This window comes from Staurois parvus, unplaced genomic scaffold (assembly GCF_062004578.1).
Source record: "Staurois parvus isolate SC_StPar_1 unplaced genomic scaffold, SC_StPar_1.0 ptg000327l, whole genome shotgun sequence".
NCBI lineage: Eukaryota > Metazoa > Chordata > Amphibia > Anura > Ranidae > Staurois > Staurois parvus.
The window spans coordinates 3,985,612-4,003,909 of record NW_028318123.1 but is presented as its reverse complement, the minus strand read 5'-3'; the positions used below and the strand labels follow the sequence as shown (position 1 = coordinate 4,003,909).

The window sequence follows — 18,298 nt, the reverse complement described above, 5'->3', positions numbered from 1 at the left end:
GTAGGGGGACCCAAAATTCAACAATTCCTAAGGAGGTAGTGCTACATAAAGTTTGAACGTTGCTAGCTTGAAAACCTACTGGCCTTATACACTGGTTCAATGTGCTGTAGGCAAAGTTTGGCAACTGACAGGAAGCAAGTGTCAAACTTCAAGCGATGTCTAATATTCCAACTAATGCGTCAAATTCAGACAAAATACTGTAAGTCAAACTAAGTAAAGGGAAACTGTAAATGCTTCATGGGTAAGCATGAACTGTTATAATAACTAAAGACTAAACATTCAAATTCCTACATAGCCCATTCATAACTAGTGTAGTACATACATTTATTTTTTGACATTTATCATTTATTGATTTACATATTGTTAAAGCATAATTGCGGAGAATGGTTTGAAAGATAATTTCAACAGACATCTGTTACTGAAAAGAAAGACATCCTTTCTCTATTCTCCTGCAGTTGTGCTTATTGTAAAGTTCTTATATAATGTAACGTTAACAAGGCCTTGATATGTTTCCCATGTTAGCACCTAAAGCTGAACTATGATCTTTATTGCAAACTTACATTGGTCCAGCTTAACACAATGTAAATATGTGTACAGGGGCGGACTGACAACTCATGGGGCTCCCAGGCAATAGGGGATCATGGGGCCCCTGTGTCTTTGCCCAAACTCAAAAAAGCCTGTAAAAAATGTACCAGGAGCATCGCATGGGGCCCCCTACTGACCCTGGGCCCTCGGGCAGTGCCCGAGTTTCCAAATGGTCAGTCCGCCCCTGTATGTGTATCTCATACCTGAGGGGCAGCTAGGAAAGCTGACAATAACTGTAGCAGACAGAGCTACATACAGTGAGAACCATGATCTTCTGGGTCCTGCTGCCATTCACAGAATGCCTTGTATATTTTTCATTGAAATAAAGGCATTCTCTGATTGGATGAGGTGGAGAGAAAGGCAGGTGAGGTCACAATCTCCACCTCATCCAACCAAAGAACACCTTGTATTAAAAAAATACGAGGCATCTGTGAATAGCGACCGTGAAGAGCAAGCTACCCTCTGGTTAGTGTGCAGACGGGAGGCTGCTCAGCACAGGACTTAAGAGATTGCGATTACTGTAGAAATGGCAACTACAACAGTGATTGTCAGCTTCCTCAGCTGCGCCTCAGGTATGAAGTATACATACTCACATTGGGTCAAGCTGGGCCAATGTAAGTGTGCAATAAAGGCTATACCTGGAGTTCATCTTTAAAGGCTAATTTCACCTCCCTCTCTCGCTCTGCACTCTCCCTCCCCTGTTGCAGCAAGACTGAGCTCTGGTGCTGTGGTGACAGAGTAAGTACCGCGCATGCGCATGCCTGGTTATGAAAGAGGTAGAGCACTCGCTACAGTGATGCTAGGAGTGTGCCTGACTATCAGGATGTCCCAGGTCACAGGCAGGACAGCTTTGATCGCTCCAATTAGTCGTTTTTCATTCAGGCTGTCAGTAAGCTGCAACTGGCTACAAATTGTTTTTAAAAGCACTGGGGTTCCCTGACTGCATAATAGATTTTAGTACAAAGGTGATTTTAGTCTTTATTCTTAAGGAACAAGGCATTTGCTGTTGTTAGTTGTAAACCAGTTATTTTGGTTCTTGAAAAACTTCTATTATCTTTGAACTGTTGTTGAATTTCATGAAAAACCAGCCTCTCTCCTTGTATCTACAGAAAAGAAAGTTTCTTTACAGTAGATTTAGACTTGACTACTCTTGCATCTGCCGGTTTATGATACATGAACGGCTGTAAGTGATGATCTCATCTTACAAAATTCTCCTGAAAAATCATTTAGACATCTTTAGGAATTTTGTATGTTCACTACCTTTTAAACATAAACTTAATGGAAGCGTATGACTCAATGTCCAAAGCAGTGCGAAGAAGCAGTTTTCAGGAATGGCAGAGTACGTCCTTGCATCTTATAAAGTACATTGTACAGATTCACTTTTGGCCTAGGTCCATTTTCTCTTGGTAGGGAGATAGTAGGAGAGCAGATACTTTGATGCAGAACCAACTGTCCCCCTCTTTATTATTGCGAGACTCATCTGGCAAACAATTTAGCTTTTTAAGCAAAAGCTGAGGGGAGTATAATAAATATTTTATGACTCCTAATAACTAAGCATCAATGGCCCTGTAGGTTTCACTCCAGCTATCCTTTTCTTATCCCAAATACAGGGGTTAGGGGGAATTAAAAGGCTAGTTCTTTTTTGTTCATTTATAACTTTTTCCTTTAGGGCTCATTTACACTTGCTTTGACTTTCACACATTTTTGATGCTTTTGTAGTGCTTTGGTGATGATTTTTCAAAGCTATAATGAAGCTTGGCAAACGACCTGTGTGTGTGTGCTGATTTTCTATTTGTTTTAAAGGAGCCCAGTAGAACCTCGGCTCAGTAGTAACCCTGGTTAGCAGATCCCCAGCTCATTAGTACCCCTGTTCAGCAGATCCGCAGCTCATTGTTACCCATGGTCAGCAGATCCCCAGCTTATTAGTACCCTCATTCAGCATCTACAACTCTGCTGATCCCTCACTCAGTAGTAACCCCAGCTCTGCTGATCCCCCGCTCAGTAGTCACCCTCAGCTATGCTGATCCTCTGCTTTCTCTGGGTCACGCTCACATCCTGCTATATAGTTCCCACACTGCGAACCACATGTGACAGTTTGCTAGTGTGCTAGTTTCTCTTGCACTGATCTGCCGGCTCTGCTGATCCCCCACCAGTCTTTTTGGTCCCCGCTCACCTCCCGCTATAGAGTTCCCATGTTGCTGTCTGCTAGTTGATCTGCTCCAGTCCAGACCCACTCACTTACCTGCTGCACTGTACTGCACACCAGATGTGACGTCTGCACCAGACACCTCCTGAATATATACACAAGAACCAGAAGTGACTGCTGATGATGTCTTTCCGGTTTGCTAGTTGGTTTCCCAGTGCATGCTGTGATATCTCATATCTGCAATACCTCCAAAACAAAGCAAAGCTAACTCTGAATAAAAGCCCTCAAAACCTGCAGGTGTTGTTAGCGAGCTTGGTCATGGACTTCTATGGAGGCTTTGGAGATGCTTTGAAGCACCAAGAAAGCAACATGGGGTAAAATTTTTGAAGCAAAGCAAACACAATGTGTGAACAGGACTGTAAGCTTGTCATTTTATTAATGACAGGTGCTTTGGTATTCAGAGTGCATTAAAAAAGTGTATCCAATGCCACATTTCGAAACAAGTGTAAATGAGCCCTTAAAGACACTTGAAATGGCAGATTTCTACCACATGTTGACATTTGTAACACTAAACATGTTCCATAAGTATAGAGGGTATAGCAGATTTATCAGATTTACAGTCAGTTAGAAGGTAGGTGGTAAATTTTGGTACATGCTCTATTTTTTAATGTTTTGCACATTTATAGAAAGTTGATTGAAACGGAGTTGAGGCTTTCCATTTATTAGGCTTCTTGTCCCACACGGGTCATGTAATGTAGTGAACGCTGCATTGACAATATATCTGCCAGAGCCATCAAAGCCACCATTCTTGACATACTACAGTTTGTATAATGCTCTAAGGCAGGGGCGGACTGACCATTTGGAAACTCGGGCACTGCCCGAGGGCCCGGGGTCAGTAGGGGGCCCCATGAGATGCCCCTGGTACCTTTTTCATAGGCTTTTTTGAGTTTGGGTAAGGACATAGGAGCCCCATGATCCACTATTGCCCGGGGGCCCCATGAGTTGTCAGTCTGCCCCTGCTCTAAGGATATATTTTGTTCGAATATCAGGAAGTTAAGGAAACAAAATAGAAAGTTGATTGAAACTGAGTTGAGGCTTTCCATTTTTTAGGCTTCTTGTCCCACACAGTTCATGTAATTTAGTGAACGCTGCATTGACAATATATCTGCCAGAGCCATCAAAGCCACCATCCTTGACATACTACAGTTTGTATAATGCTCTAAGGATATATTTTGTTAGAATATCAGGAAGTTAAGGAAACAAAATAGAAAGTTGATTGAAACTGAGTTGAGGCTTTCCATTTTTTAGGCTTCTTGTCCCACACGGTTCATGTAATGTAGTGAACGCTGCATTGACAATATATCTGCCAGAGCCATCAAAGCCACCATTCTTGACAAACTACAGTTTGTATAATGCTCTAAGGATATATTTTGTTCGAATATCAGGAAGTTAAGGAAACAAAATAGACTAGCATTTGTGGATGTACGTCATATAAACACAAAATAAGAATACATTTTACTTGCTTCTAAACCAAACCAGACATCACCATATTCATGTTAATTCTTTCTTCTGTAAACACATTTCATGTACAGTACACATACTATACATGTACACTGAACATCACTGAATCAATCTCCACAAAGCCCTAAAGAAATGTCTTCATATATCAAAGAATCATTCATTCATGAGAAATAGTCTTGGGTCTGGAATGGAAATTGTAGATTAGTAAATTTATTTTAATTTGCCATAGCTGGATCCAAAAGCCACATGGTGATTGAAGGCTGTAATTTTAATGTTTCCTTTATAAGTGTGGTGTTTGGCTTTCACCCAAGTGATGACAAATTCCAACTGAACCTGAAAATTATTAGTTTATTATAATTAGATTCTGATGAATCTGGTGAAAGCAGAACGTTTTTACAACATACAATGTGTACTTTAAAGGAAGAAACATGCTCAGGAAATGGATGTCATGTAATGGCTGTTGTAGTGTATGTGATCTCTGTCTTTCTGAAAAGGTTAGAACAATGTATAATGCAAAATCTAAGGGAAAGCTTTTTTTTTAACAAAGCAGAGCAATACAAAGCAGTGTGCTGGAGCTGACAGGGGATTGTTTACCTACACACCTCTCCCCCGTCAGTGATACTCAGTGATTGCTGGGTGCCAGCGGGGAATCACCAGCCGGGACCTGGTGATTGACAGCTGAAGCCGCCAATGGCGGCGCAGGTTGGGCATGTACACGGCGCACACGCACCCCCTACCCAGACATGCATAATCACGTATATATACATGATTTTGCCCAGCCCTGTCGCCCTATAGCAGTATTTCTGCTATATGGCGGTGGGCAAGCAGTTAAAATTGTGTTGAAAGAGGTGAGTGATTTACCTGAAGAGGTGAAGGACACTGGGTGCTTTGACATCACACTTTTAAGAAAAAAGAATTTTTTTACAAAATGTATTTAATTTTATTTTGTATTTTGTGCACATATTGCAGTTGATGGTGTACATTATGGACAGTGTTTTTGTTTATTTGGATTTAGGAATATTTATCATGGACACATTGTTTGTGAACTGAGCTGCAGAATATTTTGAAAGTGAATATTTTGTTGATACATTTTATAGTATTATTGTAACACTTTTTCTTGTTTTAAGTAGGTGATATTTTGAGCACGGTCATAAACATTTGTTTTTAACTTTAATCTACAGCAGGGGTCTTCAAACTTTCCAAACAAAGAGCCAGTTTACTGTCCTTCAGAGTTTAGAGTGGCCGGACTGTGGCCATTGGAAGTAAAAAATGCCCTGACATCAGTGGGAGTTAGCCATGCCTCATCTTTGATGCCTGTGAGAGGAATTGAGCCCCTTTGTTGGTGTTATGGGGTGGGAAGAATCATGCCCCATCATTAGTATAATTGGGAGAAATTGTGCCCCATTGTTGATGTTATTGGGAGGAACTGTGTCCCAAGGTTAATGTCATTGGGAGGAATTGTGCCATTTCATTGGTTTCAGTGGATGGAATTATGCCCCATTGTTGGTTTCTGAGTATGAAATATTGCCCCAAGGGCTAGATAAAAGCAAGCAAAGGGCTACATTCAGCCCCCGGGCCATAGTTTGGAGACCCCTGATCTATACCAATGTTTCTTACCAGGGTTCTGCAAGAAGTCCTAAGGGGTGGATGTTAATCTGCCCAACGGTGAATTCAATGTGCATTGACAGTCAGTACTGTCAGGGCACATTGATACCCGATGCCTCACCTGTAGTTCCGGCTGCTATGACATCATTGGGAAGAGCAGAACAAGAGGAGAGCACGCAGCATCTCTCTCCTTCATCAGCGGCTATTGGTTTAAGCAGGCGTGAAATGTTGTAGCAAGGAGAGCTGTGTAAAGCACACCTGTACTCTTATTTATCCTAACTGTACTCCACTCCACTCTCATTTTCTGTCCATCCCAGGCACTTGTGTGTGACACCACCTGGGATGGATAAGAGAGGAGAGCTGGCAGGGATTAGTATGCCAAAACAGACATGTACCAGCAGCTGCCCTGATAAGCTCTGCATGTGGTGAAAATTAAGCAGTACTACCATAGGTGTGCGTAGCTTATTGCATTTGGGTGTGCACCCAAATGCTCAATCACATGTGTGTGTATACAGTGTATATCTATCTATCTATCTATCTATATATATATATATATATATATATATATACACACATACATACATACACACACATACAGTGCTCAAAAAAATTAAAGGATCACTTTTTAATCAGAGTACAGCATCAAGCCAATTAGACTCTTGGGATATTGATCTGGTCAGTTAAGTAGCAGAGGGGGTTGTTAATCAGTTTCAGCTGCTTTGGTGTTAATGAAATTAACAACAGGTGCACTAGATAGGTAACAATGAGACAACCCCCAAAACAGGAATGGTTTAACAGGTGGAGCCCACTGAAATGTTTTCCCTAGTCATCTTTTCTGACTGTTTTTCACTAGTTTTGCAATTGGCTAGGGTCAGTGTCACTACTGGTAACATGAGGCGATACCTGGACCCTACAGAGGTTGCACAGGCAGTCCAACTTTTCCAGGATGACACAATTAATACGTGCCATTGTCAGAAGGTTTGCTGTGTCTCCCAGCACAGTCTCAAGAGCATGGAGGAGATTCCAGGAGATAGGCAGTTACTCTAGGAGAGCTGGACAGGGCCGTAGAAGGTCCTAAACCCAAAACAGTAAAATCAGTCTGTACATGCAGTAAAGCATGCTTGTTACACTCACTGTGGAACCTAAGGGGTTAATCCTCTGCATTGTGTAAAAAGGCTGTTTGATCCTTTTTTCTCTGTTCCTCCCCTTTTTCAAGCAACCACCACTTATGCCCAGACTGAACCGTAGGCATGCAGATGCTCAGTTTGGTGTGTATTGCTAGAGAGTTTTTTTTTTCTTTTCTTGGGAGAGTGCATGTGATCAACACAAGACCAATCAGCACTGTCCAGACAGAGGTAAGGGGATTTTATCCTCCTAGAGCAGAATGAAAACTCCTCCTAAAAGCTTTAGCTAGTGCTGGGCTGGACACACATAGAAGTCACAAGACTGCTCTAACTTCTGATGAGAAAAGGTATTTAGCAGTTTATATTTACTAAAACAATTGCACCTCCATGTTCTGTGTACTGTGGCAGACCAGATATAGTGGATGCAGGGTCCTGGGTTTAGTAACATTTAAACCCTTCAGCAGGAGTGGTATCTGCTCCTTTGTGCAAGGAGCAATAGGATAATCCCTACACAATAACCCCCAGCAAGCCACTGGTGTGAATATCTCTGACCAAAGAATCAGAAACAGACTTCATGAGGGTGGCCTGAGGGCCCAACGTCCTCTAGTGGGCTCTGTGCTCACTGCCTGGCACCACAGAACTCAATTGGCATTTGCCATTGAACACCAGAATTGGCAGGTCCGCTACTGGCACCTTGTGCTTTTCACAGATGTGGACATGTGACAGACGTGAAAGGGTCTGGAGAAGCCGTGGAGAATGTTATGTTGCCTGTAACATCGTTCAGCATGACCGTTTTGGTGGTGGGTCAGTGATGGTCTGGGGAGACATATCCATGGAGGGACGCACAGACCTTTACAGGCTAGACAATGGCACGCTGATTGCCATTAGGTATCGGGATGAAATCGTTGGACCCATTGTCAGACCCTACACTGGTGCAGTGGGTCCTGGGTTCCTCCTGGTGCACGACAATGCTCGGCCTCATGTGACAAGAGTATGCTGGAAGTTCCCGGAGGATGAAGGAATGGATACCACTGAATGGCCCCCATGCTCACCTAAATCCAATAGAACACCTCAGGGATATCATGTTTCGGTCCATCCGACACCGCCAGGTTGCGCCTCAGACTGTCCAGGAGCTCAGTGATGCCCTGATCCAGATCTGGGAGGAAATACCCCAGGACACCATCCGTAGTCTCATTAAGAGCATGCCCCAAGCACGTGCATACAAGCACGTGGGGGTCATACAAACTACTGAGTACCATTTTGAGTTGCTGCAATGAAATTTTAGCAAAATGGACTAGCCTGCTGCTTAATTTTTTCACTTTGATTTTCAGGGTGTCTTTGAATTCAGTCTTCTGTATGTTGATCATTTTCATTTCCATCAAACGATGGGGCATCCTTATGTTCCTAACACATTACCCAGTCCATATCAGTATAGATATCCAGCGTGATATTTTCCCTATTGAGATCTGATGTATTTTCAAAGTGTTCCTCTAATTTCTTTGAGCAGCTATATTACCAAAAGTATTGGGACGCTTGCCTTTACACACCCATAAACTTTAATGGCATCCTAGTCTTAGTCCGTAGGGTTAAATATTAAACTGGCCCACCCTTTGCAGCTATAACAGCTTCAACTCTTCTGGGAAGGCTGTCCACAAGGTTTAGGAATGTGTCTATGGGAATGTTTGACCATTATTTCAGAAGTGTATTTGTGAGGTCAGGCACTGATGTCGGATGAGAAGGCCTGGCTCACAGTCTCAGCTCTAATTCATACCCAGGGGCGGACTGACCATTTGAGCACTCAGGCACTGCCTGAGGGCCCAGGGTCAGTAGGGGGCCCCATGAAATGCCCCTGGTACCTTTTATAGGCTTTTTTGGGTGTGGTTTGAGTTTGGGCAAGGACACAGGGGCCCCATGATCCCCTATTGCCCAGGGCCCCATGAGTTGTCAGTCCGCCCCTGTTCATACCAAAGGAGTTCTGTCACATTGAGATCAGGATTCTGTGCAAGCCAGTCAAGTTCCTCCACCCCAAACCCGCTCATCCATGTTTTTATGGACCTTGCTTTGTGCACTGGTGAGCAGTCATGTTGGAACAGGAATCCCCAAACTGTTCCCACAAAGTTGGGAGCATGAAGTTGTCCAAAATATGGACAACTTGGTATGCTGATGCCTTAAGAGTTCCCATGACTGGAACTAAGGGGCCAAGCCCAAACCCTGAAAAACAACCTCACACCATAATCCCCCATCCACCAAACTTTACACTTGGCACAATGCAGTCAGGCAAGTACCGTTCTCCTGGATACCACCAAACCCAGACGCATCCATTGGATTTCCAGACAGAGAAGCATGATTCGTCAATCCAGAGAACACGTCTCCACTGCGCTAGAGTCTAGTGGCGGCATGCTTTACACCACTGCATCTGATTTGCATTTGGATTGCACTTGGTGATGGAAGGCTTGGATGCAGCTGCTTGGCCATGGAAACCCATTCTATGAAGCTGTCTTGTTGTGCTAATCTGAAGGCCACACAAATTTTGGAGGTCTTTAGCTACTGACTCTGCAGACAGTTGGCGACTTCTGCGCACTGTGCGCTGCAGCATGCACTCACCCCACTCTGTCATTTTACATGGCCTGCCACTTCATGGCTGCATTTCTGTTGTTCCCAATTGCTTCAACTTTGTTATAATACCACTAACAGTTGACTGTGGAATATCTAGTAGCAAGGAAACTTCAAGGATGGACTTATTGCACAGGTGGCAACCTATCACGATACCATACTTGAATTCACTGAGCTCCTGAGAGCAACCCATTCTTTTACAAATGTTTGAAGAAGCAGTCTGCATGCCTAGGTGCTTGTTTTATACACCTGTGGCCATGGAGGGGATTGGAACACCTGAATCCAGTGATTTGGAGGGGTATCCCAATACTTTTGGCAATATAGTGTATATATATATATATACACATACACATACACATATACACACACTCTCCGGCCAGTTTATTAGGTATACCTGTTCAATTGCTTGGTAACACATATTGCTAATCAGGCAATCACGTTGCAGCAACTCAGTGCATCTAGGCATCTGAGTATTTCAAAAACTGCAGATCTACTGGGAATTTCACACATAACCATTTCTAGGGTTTACAGAGAAGGGTCTGAAAAAGAGAAAATATCCAGTTGTGTGGACGAAAATGCCTTGTTGATGTCAGAGGTCAGAGGAGAATGGGCAGATGGTTTGAGATGATAGAAAGGCAACAGTAACTCATGTCAATGGACTGAAATCTCTTAGGAATGTTTCCAACACCTTGTAGAACAGCAATGGGCAAACTACGGCCCGCGGGCCGTATACGGCCCGGCGGACCTTTTAATCCGGCCCGCGGAGCTAGGCTCCCGCTAGGCTCCTCTCACAGTCCGCCCTGAAGACCGGAGTAGCATGAAAATCTGTCTCCTATGAGGATCTGTCCCCCTCGACGTATCTGCGCATGTGCCGGAGATCGCCGATCGGCTGCTAATGCCTGAAACTGGCACATGCGCAGATACGTCGAGGGGGACAGATCCTCACAGGAGACAGATTTTCATGCTACACCGGAACGGTGCGGGAACACGGCGAGAGGAACGCGCGGAGCAAAGGTAAGTGAATTGACACAGGGGGGACTTGGGGACTTAATATGGGGGATGAATTAATATGCGGAATGAATTACTATAGAGGGGATGAATTACTATGGGGGATGAATTACTATGGGGGATGAATTACTATATGGGGGATGAATTACTATGGGGAATGAATTACTATGGGGGATGAATTACTATATGGGGGATGAATTACTATGGGGGATGAATTACTATATGGGGGATGAATTACTATGGGGGATGAATTACGATATGGGGGATGAATTACTATGGGGGATGAATTACTATATGGGGGATGAATTACTATGGGGGATGAATTACTATGGGGGATGAATTACTATATGGGGGATGAATTACTATGGGGGATGAATTACTATATGGGGGATGAGTTACTATATGGGGGATTAATTACTATGGGGGATGAATTACTATATGGGGGATTAATTACTATGGGGGAATATTACTATACTTACTATGGATGACACATACACATCATTCATCTACTCTTGGTCCGGCCCCCGGGTCCAATATATGAACCCATTGCGGCCCTCAAGTCAAAAAGTTTGCCCACCCCTGTTGTAGAATCTATGCCACTAAGAATTAAGGCAGTTCTGAAGGCAAAAGGGGGTCCAACCCAGTACTAGCAAGGTGTACCTAATAAAGTGGCTGGTAAGTGTATATGTGGAACCGGCACATTGATTTCCCCACTGACACAGTGAAAGAGAAGTGTGGCAGCAAAGCCAGTCAGAAGGACATCATTCCCATCTCTATGCAGGCACACAGAATGCTAATGCTAATGTTCAAAGGGTGATTAGGGTGTGCACCCTGTGCACAGTCCTATGAGTACTACAGACCCCTTGGGTCCTAACCTGGTGACCCCCCCCCTGTGCCCTGACCTGGTGACTCCCCTGTGCCCTGACCTGGAGACTTCCCTGCACCCTGACCTATTGATTCCCCTGTGCTTTGACCTGGTGACCCTCCTGTGCTCTGCCCTGGTGACAGCCCTGTGTCTTGACATGGTGAACCCCCTGTGCTCTGCCCTCATGACCCCCTGTGCCCTGACCTGGTGACACCCCTGTGCCCTAACTTTCTGAATCCCGTGTTCTGACCTTGTGACCCCCTCTGCTTTGTCCTGAAGACACCCCTGTGCCCTGACCTGGTGACACCCCTGTGCCCTGACCTGGTGACACCCCTGTGCCCTGACCTGGTGAGACCCCTGTGCTCTGAGCTGGTGAACCCCCTGTGCTCTGCCCTGGTGACCCCCCTGTGCTCTGCCCTGGTGATATGCTTGTGCCCTGCCCTGGTGACACGCCTGTGCCCTGACCTACTGAATCCCCTGTGCTCTGCCCTGATGACACCCCTGTTTAATTTCAGTTGACGATGAAATTCATGTGTGCATATCCCAAGTTTAATCCAGAATTGAGCATCTGTGCAGAAAAAAGCCAGCCCAAGTTCAACATTAAGAAAGTATGTTTTAATAATTATTCTATTATTTAATGCTATTTCTAAACATAATTAATGTTGTATCAACAGCTTGCTGATCACACCGATGTTCTGTGAGCTGTAGATCTGAAACTTATTTGAGGGGTTCCCCGAGATCTCAGACTTTTTGCCAAGAGTTCCTCGAAGACAAAAAGGTTGAGAAACACTGAACTATACAGGAGTTCAGATAGCAAAAAATCTACACTCCTAAAACAGATTAAACAAATGCTTCTTTCTGCACAGAGGGGAACTTATGACTAGACACAATCCTGAGGTCTGACTTCAGCCTTTCTATACTGGAAACTTTACAGTTTAGTTTTTTTTTAACAGCCTCTCTTATAAGGCCCCCCTTCGACTCCAGGCCCCTTAGCAGCTGACTGGGCTGCTATGGCTATTATTACACCACTGGTACAATGTCAATGCTATTTAATGTACGAATGCAGTATAAAATGAGTCCACAACACCTGAAACAGGTCCTTTTGTGTGAACTAGAATGTCAAAGTTATGTATAAAGCTCATTTATTGGTTGTGTGTTGGGCTCACATGTGCGGTTCCTGAGGGATTCCTAGGAAACAGGATTTAGAATGTATGTATTGTCCCACCCCATAATACCGTAACTAACATTTACACTAAATACAGCCACATTCCAATGTTAAAAAAACATGCTAAAAGGATACATTATGAACAAAGGCATTGTCAGCAGGTGACGCATTCATGATGTGGTAAGAACCTGCGTTTCTGCTTAACAGTAACCAAAGCGGTACACACCTATGCATTGTCTGAGAATAATATATACTGTATATTTAGTAGTAGCCTTCCAAATAAGTGCAATGATGAGACAGTTCTGAAGCCGAGGGTTCCATATTACTGAGGAACTAACATACTTACATTTAATAACATAATTTATTTGTTCTGTACTATATTGTACCACAGGATATTATGCTTGTATTTATTAGTATATCCGTGATATATTTGCCCTGGAGCTCCTGCAGATTAAAACTTTTCTCTTTCTGCAGTATTAATTGACAAACTGGCCAAGGTTCAGTTTATATTGATTAGGTACATTACTGCACCTTAGCACTTCTGAACTCCCCTCCAAGGCAAAGTACACTACATTCTTCAGTAGGGTGTATACACATGACAGTTGATGTGTAAAATGTTCATCTAAGCCAAGTATTGTTATGTTTAAAAGTGTTTCTTTGTATGTTTTTGGATAAAGTGGTCTCCCACCATTTCCTGCTTTGTGGTGGTCTCCCGCCATTTCCTGCCCCTGTGACTCCAGGACAAAACATTTAGGGGAGTGGGTGTCACCAGCACAGAAACAAACAGACAGTGATGAAAACCTGACAGAGGTGGTAACCTTTCCCCACTCTTTCAAAATATGTTACTGTTGCTATCACGGTTCCATTTGAAAAGATTTGCTATCACTGTCTGTCCCTGGGAGAGATTGAGGATGAATCTTTCCAGTTGGAAAAATGCAGTAATAAAAACAGAGGTTTCTAAATCTATCCAATGTTAACAGGAGCCTTTAGGCCTCTTTCACATTGATGGTCAAATAGGGTTTGCCTGTCAGTCTTTCAGGCAGATCCGATTGGACCATCCATAGCTCTTTATGGAGCAGCGGGTGTCAGCGGACATGTGACTGATCCGATCCTGTACGCTAAAAACAGACAAATAGGGATCCGTCCCCCATCCTTCCAGCAGATCAGATCTGATGACAGTTGGGTGGAAACGGACATGTGATCCATTTCCATTCCATTTCCATTCAACCACCCAATAGAAAACAGTGGCCTGTGCAGAGCGGAAACAGACCTGTCATCCACTTTCTCAGTGGAGATCAGCAGAGAGATCCCCCCCCCCCCCCCCCGCTGCTGAGAAAGCAGATCCTGCCCCATCTGACAGGGGCCTTACAGAGCAGATCTTTGGAGTGTGTGAACCCTTAAAGTAGAACTAAAAGCAAGATATTTTTTCCTTTTGTATAGTGTACGGAAGGGTTTTAAGAACTCTCAGTATTTTTCCACCTGTGTACAGTTGGGGAGATTCCCTTCACTTCCTGTCCCATAGACACACCAGGAAGTGAGATGAAATCCCTTCAACGTGAGGGAATCCCTGGTTGTCACCAGGGTCACCAGAACTAGTTTTCCAATTGGAAGCTCTCCAATCTATTCCTGTTCTGGTGACAACCAAAATTTTCTTTCACTTTCACTCTCGTCAATAACAATAACCAGGAAAACAATAATATAATCATGGGCTGGTGGAAATACTGTAGATAAACCAGCACCTCATCTTAAACAGTCCTAGACAAAGAATGTAATTTGGGACATACATGGATTTTAATGGTGCTCAAGGATAGCAATATATTTGAAAACACAACCTTTTTATTGAACTAGCAATAAAAGCATAACATTAAAACTCTTGCTTATCCCCATACATCATTATTATCCCCTAGAGATGTTTCTCATAATGGGTGTGTCTCTAGGGAACAAAAATTATGTATGGGGATATGCAAAAGTTGTAATGTTAGGTTTTTATTGGTACTTCAACACAGAGGCTGAGTTTTTATATTTATTGCTATCCTTGAGCACCATTAACCACTTGAAGACCAGACCTATTCTAACACTTTTTGATAACATATAAAACTCAGTAATTTTTTGCTAGAATATTACTTAGAACCCCCAAACATTATATATTTTTAAGTAGAAGCTCTAGAAAATAAAATGGTGGGTTGTGCTATTTTTTATGTCATTCGGTATTTGGAAAAAATACACTTTATTGAATTTGAATGCACAAAAACACAATATAATACCCCATTGTTTGGTAAAATATAAAAGATGATTTTATGTCTAATAAATAGCTACCCAAAATGTAACGCTTTAAAATTGCGCATGCTTGTAGAATGGTACCAAACTACAGTACTTAAAAATCTCCATGGGTGATGCTTTAAATGCCTTTACAGGTTACCAGTTTAGAGTTACACTGGAGGTCTTGTGCTAGAACTATTGCACTCACTAAAACGTTCACTGTGATCCTTCACATGTGTAGTATGATCGCTGTATACGTACTGACACAGGACCGACGCATGCATTCATCTTTGCACTTTATTATTTATTTTATTAGAATTTTTTAATTTTTCACTATCTTTAATTTTTTTGAGTGCTTTTATTGCTATCACAAGAAATGTAAACATCCCTTGTGATAGCAATAATCAGTGACAGGTACTCTTTACTGAGACATCAGTAGTCTATTAGACCCCAGATCTCCTTTGCCCTTAAAAGCATTGGATCAAGTCTCGGGCTTCCCAGTGGGACTGGAGAGCCTGGAGAGACACTGAAGGACAACGGGAGAAGGCGGAAACCTGTAAACACGATCCAGCAGCTAATTAGCCGCTAGCTTTGCTTTTATATTGTAGAACTTCACTGGCTCTAAAAAAAAGATATCAGGGTCTTGACTGCAGCTACAGCTATGGCCCCAGTATAACCACTCAAATGGTCCCGACGTACCAGTATGTCGTTTGGTATCAAGTGGTTAAAATCCATGAATGGACAAAATTACATTCTTGGTCAATAACCAGGAAAAATAGATAGAGGAAATCTCTGTAATGGGAACACAAACAGCAATAGAAACCTGACAAGGGTTCTAATTCCTCTCCACTCTATCCAAAACTGCTAAAATGTTTTTCTTTTAGTTATACCTTACCTATCTACTTTACCAGCCTAATGGCTGTATGTATTGGTAGACCTCTAATATTTGCAATGCCATGACTGATCAATCTTTTCTAATTGTCTGTATCTGCAATGCAGTTATTGCAGATTGTTTTGTATCACACAGCACTGATAAGGAAAGAAGCCACTGACTGGCACAGGTGGCAGCACTTACCAGACCAGGAGACAAAATTCCATCTCTTTAGCCTATGCTCACACAGTTTTTGCTGCCTAAGAGTGTGTATGTGTATGTACGTATGTGCCCATAAGTTTATACAAACTAATTTTGGGATGGGGGTAGAAATAATCTGGGGTCAAAAAATATCCAGGCTACTTTGCCCATAGTCACAAACCTACTGTGGCAAATGCTAAATTCAACTTTGGACACAATACTTGGTTATGTTATCTCAGAGATGGTTCCAGCCCCCTAATCATTAAAATTCTACAGTTGATGACTTAGTGCCAAAGTGAACTGAACTAATCCAATAAACAGTACAAGGAGCAATGGTGACATGCATAGTGCTGTAACCCACCATTTTTCATAGAGCTGGTGTCAGGTGAAGTGACATCTTATACATCTGTATGGATTACTTCACCTTTCACTGTAACAATGCCCTGTGCATTATTTTTTTAAATGTGTATATGAGACTTTCTTGTGCTTGAGCTTCGTATTACTTACCTATTCCTTGGGTTGTCAAAATATACAATAATATCCATATCGGCTCAATAGCTTTACATTTCACAAGAGGATATTTGCTTTTCCCAGTAAATGCATGCAGAAAGCCATGTAGCAACATCCTGAAAGACACAAACAGTTGTAAATTAGGCAGAACTTCAATATTTCAAAATGACTTATGTTAGAAATTGATCAATAAGCCTATTCTGTACATTCCATGATCCAATCCAGCATGATCAGGGCAGGCCATGCATTGTTTCTTTTTATAGTTCCAAAGGAAATTTTGTAACCAAATAATGCCCCTTCCCCTCCTCATATATGTTAAAGTGTATGTATATCATAGCCATAACTTATTTTTGTTTTGGATAGAAAGGAGACAGGTTTAAACCCATGCCAGGCTATTTATTTTGCCATCTGTGTACCGTTGGGGTTATTTCCCATCACTGCTTATCCCAGAGACACAACAAGGGGATTAGAGGAAATCTCCCAAAGCAAGAGGAATTCCCTCCTTAGGCAGTTGTCATATTTTGACGATTTCCCCCAGGCTCTCGTTCTGGGGACAACTTTAAAATTTTGGATTTCTCTTAATTTTCTCTTTACCAGTAACAGATGCCCTCAGTTCAAATAAAAGGGTGAATCTACCCAATGGACACAAGGCGACATTAAAACTTGAAAGAGGGTCTAAAGCTGGCCACCCACTGTAAATAGAGTGGATGGAGGAATCTCCCCAGCTATTGTATTATGATCCTTCATTTATTGTGAATCAGTGCACGCCATACATCAACTTGTGATCATTACCTGTCAATCTGGTAAGGTACATGAGTTGACAGGTGTTATACCATTCGGCTGTTTCACTGTTTGATCACATGTTGTTGTGTGGCGTGGCACTGATTCACAGTATATGAAGGATCATAATACAATAGCTGGGGAGATTCCTCCATCCGCTCTATTTAAGGTAGGTGGCCAGCTTTAGACCCTCTTTGAAGTTTTAATGTCATCTTGCGTCCATTGGGTAGATTCACCCTTTTATTTGAACTGGGGGGCGACATTAAAACTTGAAAGAGGGTGTAAAGCTGGCCACCCACTGTAAATATAGTGGATGCAGGAATCTCCCCAGCTATTGTATTATGATCCTTCATATACTGTGAATCAGTGCCACGCCACACAACAACATGTGATCAAACAGTGAAACAGCTGAATGATATAACACCTGTCAACCCATGTACCTTACCAGATTGACAGGTAATGATCACTAGCTGATGTATGGCGTGGCACTGATTCACAGTATATGAAGGGTTTTGCAATCACTGGAGCTTATTAAGCAAGTCATCTACCTACTCAGGGTAAGGGTAGGAATTACAGTCACTGGATGAGCACATGATCGCTGGGGGCATTTGTTTTGTACACTTTGATGTGAGCACATCACCAGTATTTGCGTCATATTATAAGGATAATGCACCATGTGTAGTCTATTTATTTTTTTGAGGTACTAAGAGTGGAAGAGGAGAAATTGGTTTGAGAAATCAGTTTGAGGGAAATTGAGAATTGGTGGACAAAAGAAAGATATCCCCAGTATATGGAAAACTCTTGAGAACTTTTGGGACTTATGTGTTGGACGTTTTGTGCATCTGGAATTTATATTTTATGTTGGCCACTATTTAACTTAATAAGATTTGAGCTTCCTGGGTGGAAGTATTACTAAGGCGGTTCAGGGGTCACAGTATCACTTATCACATATTTAACATAGCAGGGTGTGGTCTATTTACCTACTGTTATCCTATGTGTTCATGCACACTACTTTAGGCTATTAGCATTTTTTGAGCTTCAGCTT

At 42.6% G+C, this 18,298-nt stretch overlaps 1 protein-coding gene across 3 annotated transcripts in view; it reads right to left on the bottom strand.

Moving 5' to 3' along the window:
* The window catches only part of ADGRG2 (adhesion G protein-coupled receptor G2), a 196,242-nt gene that overhangs the window by 147,596 nt on the left and 30,348 nt on the right, over positions 1–18,298 (bottom strand). For all 3 annotated transcript variants that reach the window (XM_089683890.1, XM_089683892.1, XM_089683893.1), the window contains exon 2: positions 16,471–16,589. In XM_089683890.1, the coding sequence (XP_089540016.1) occupies positions 16,471–16,589 (119 nt within the window). The remainder of the gene's footprint in view (positions 1–16,470; positions 16,590–18,298) is intronic.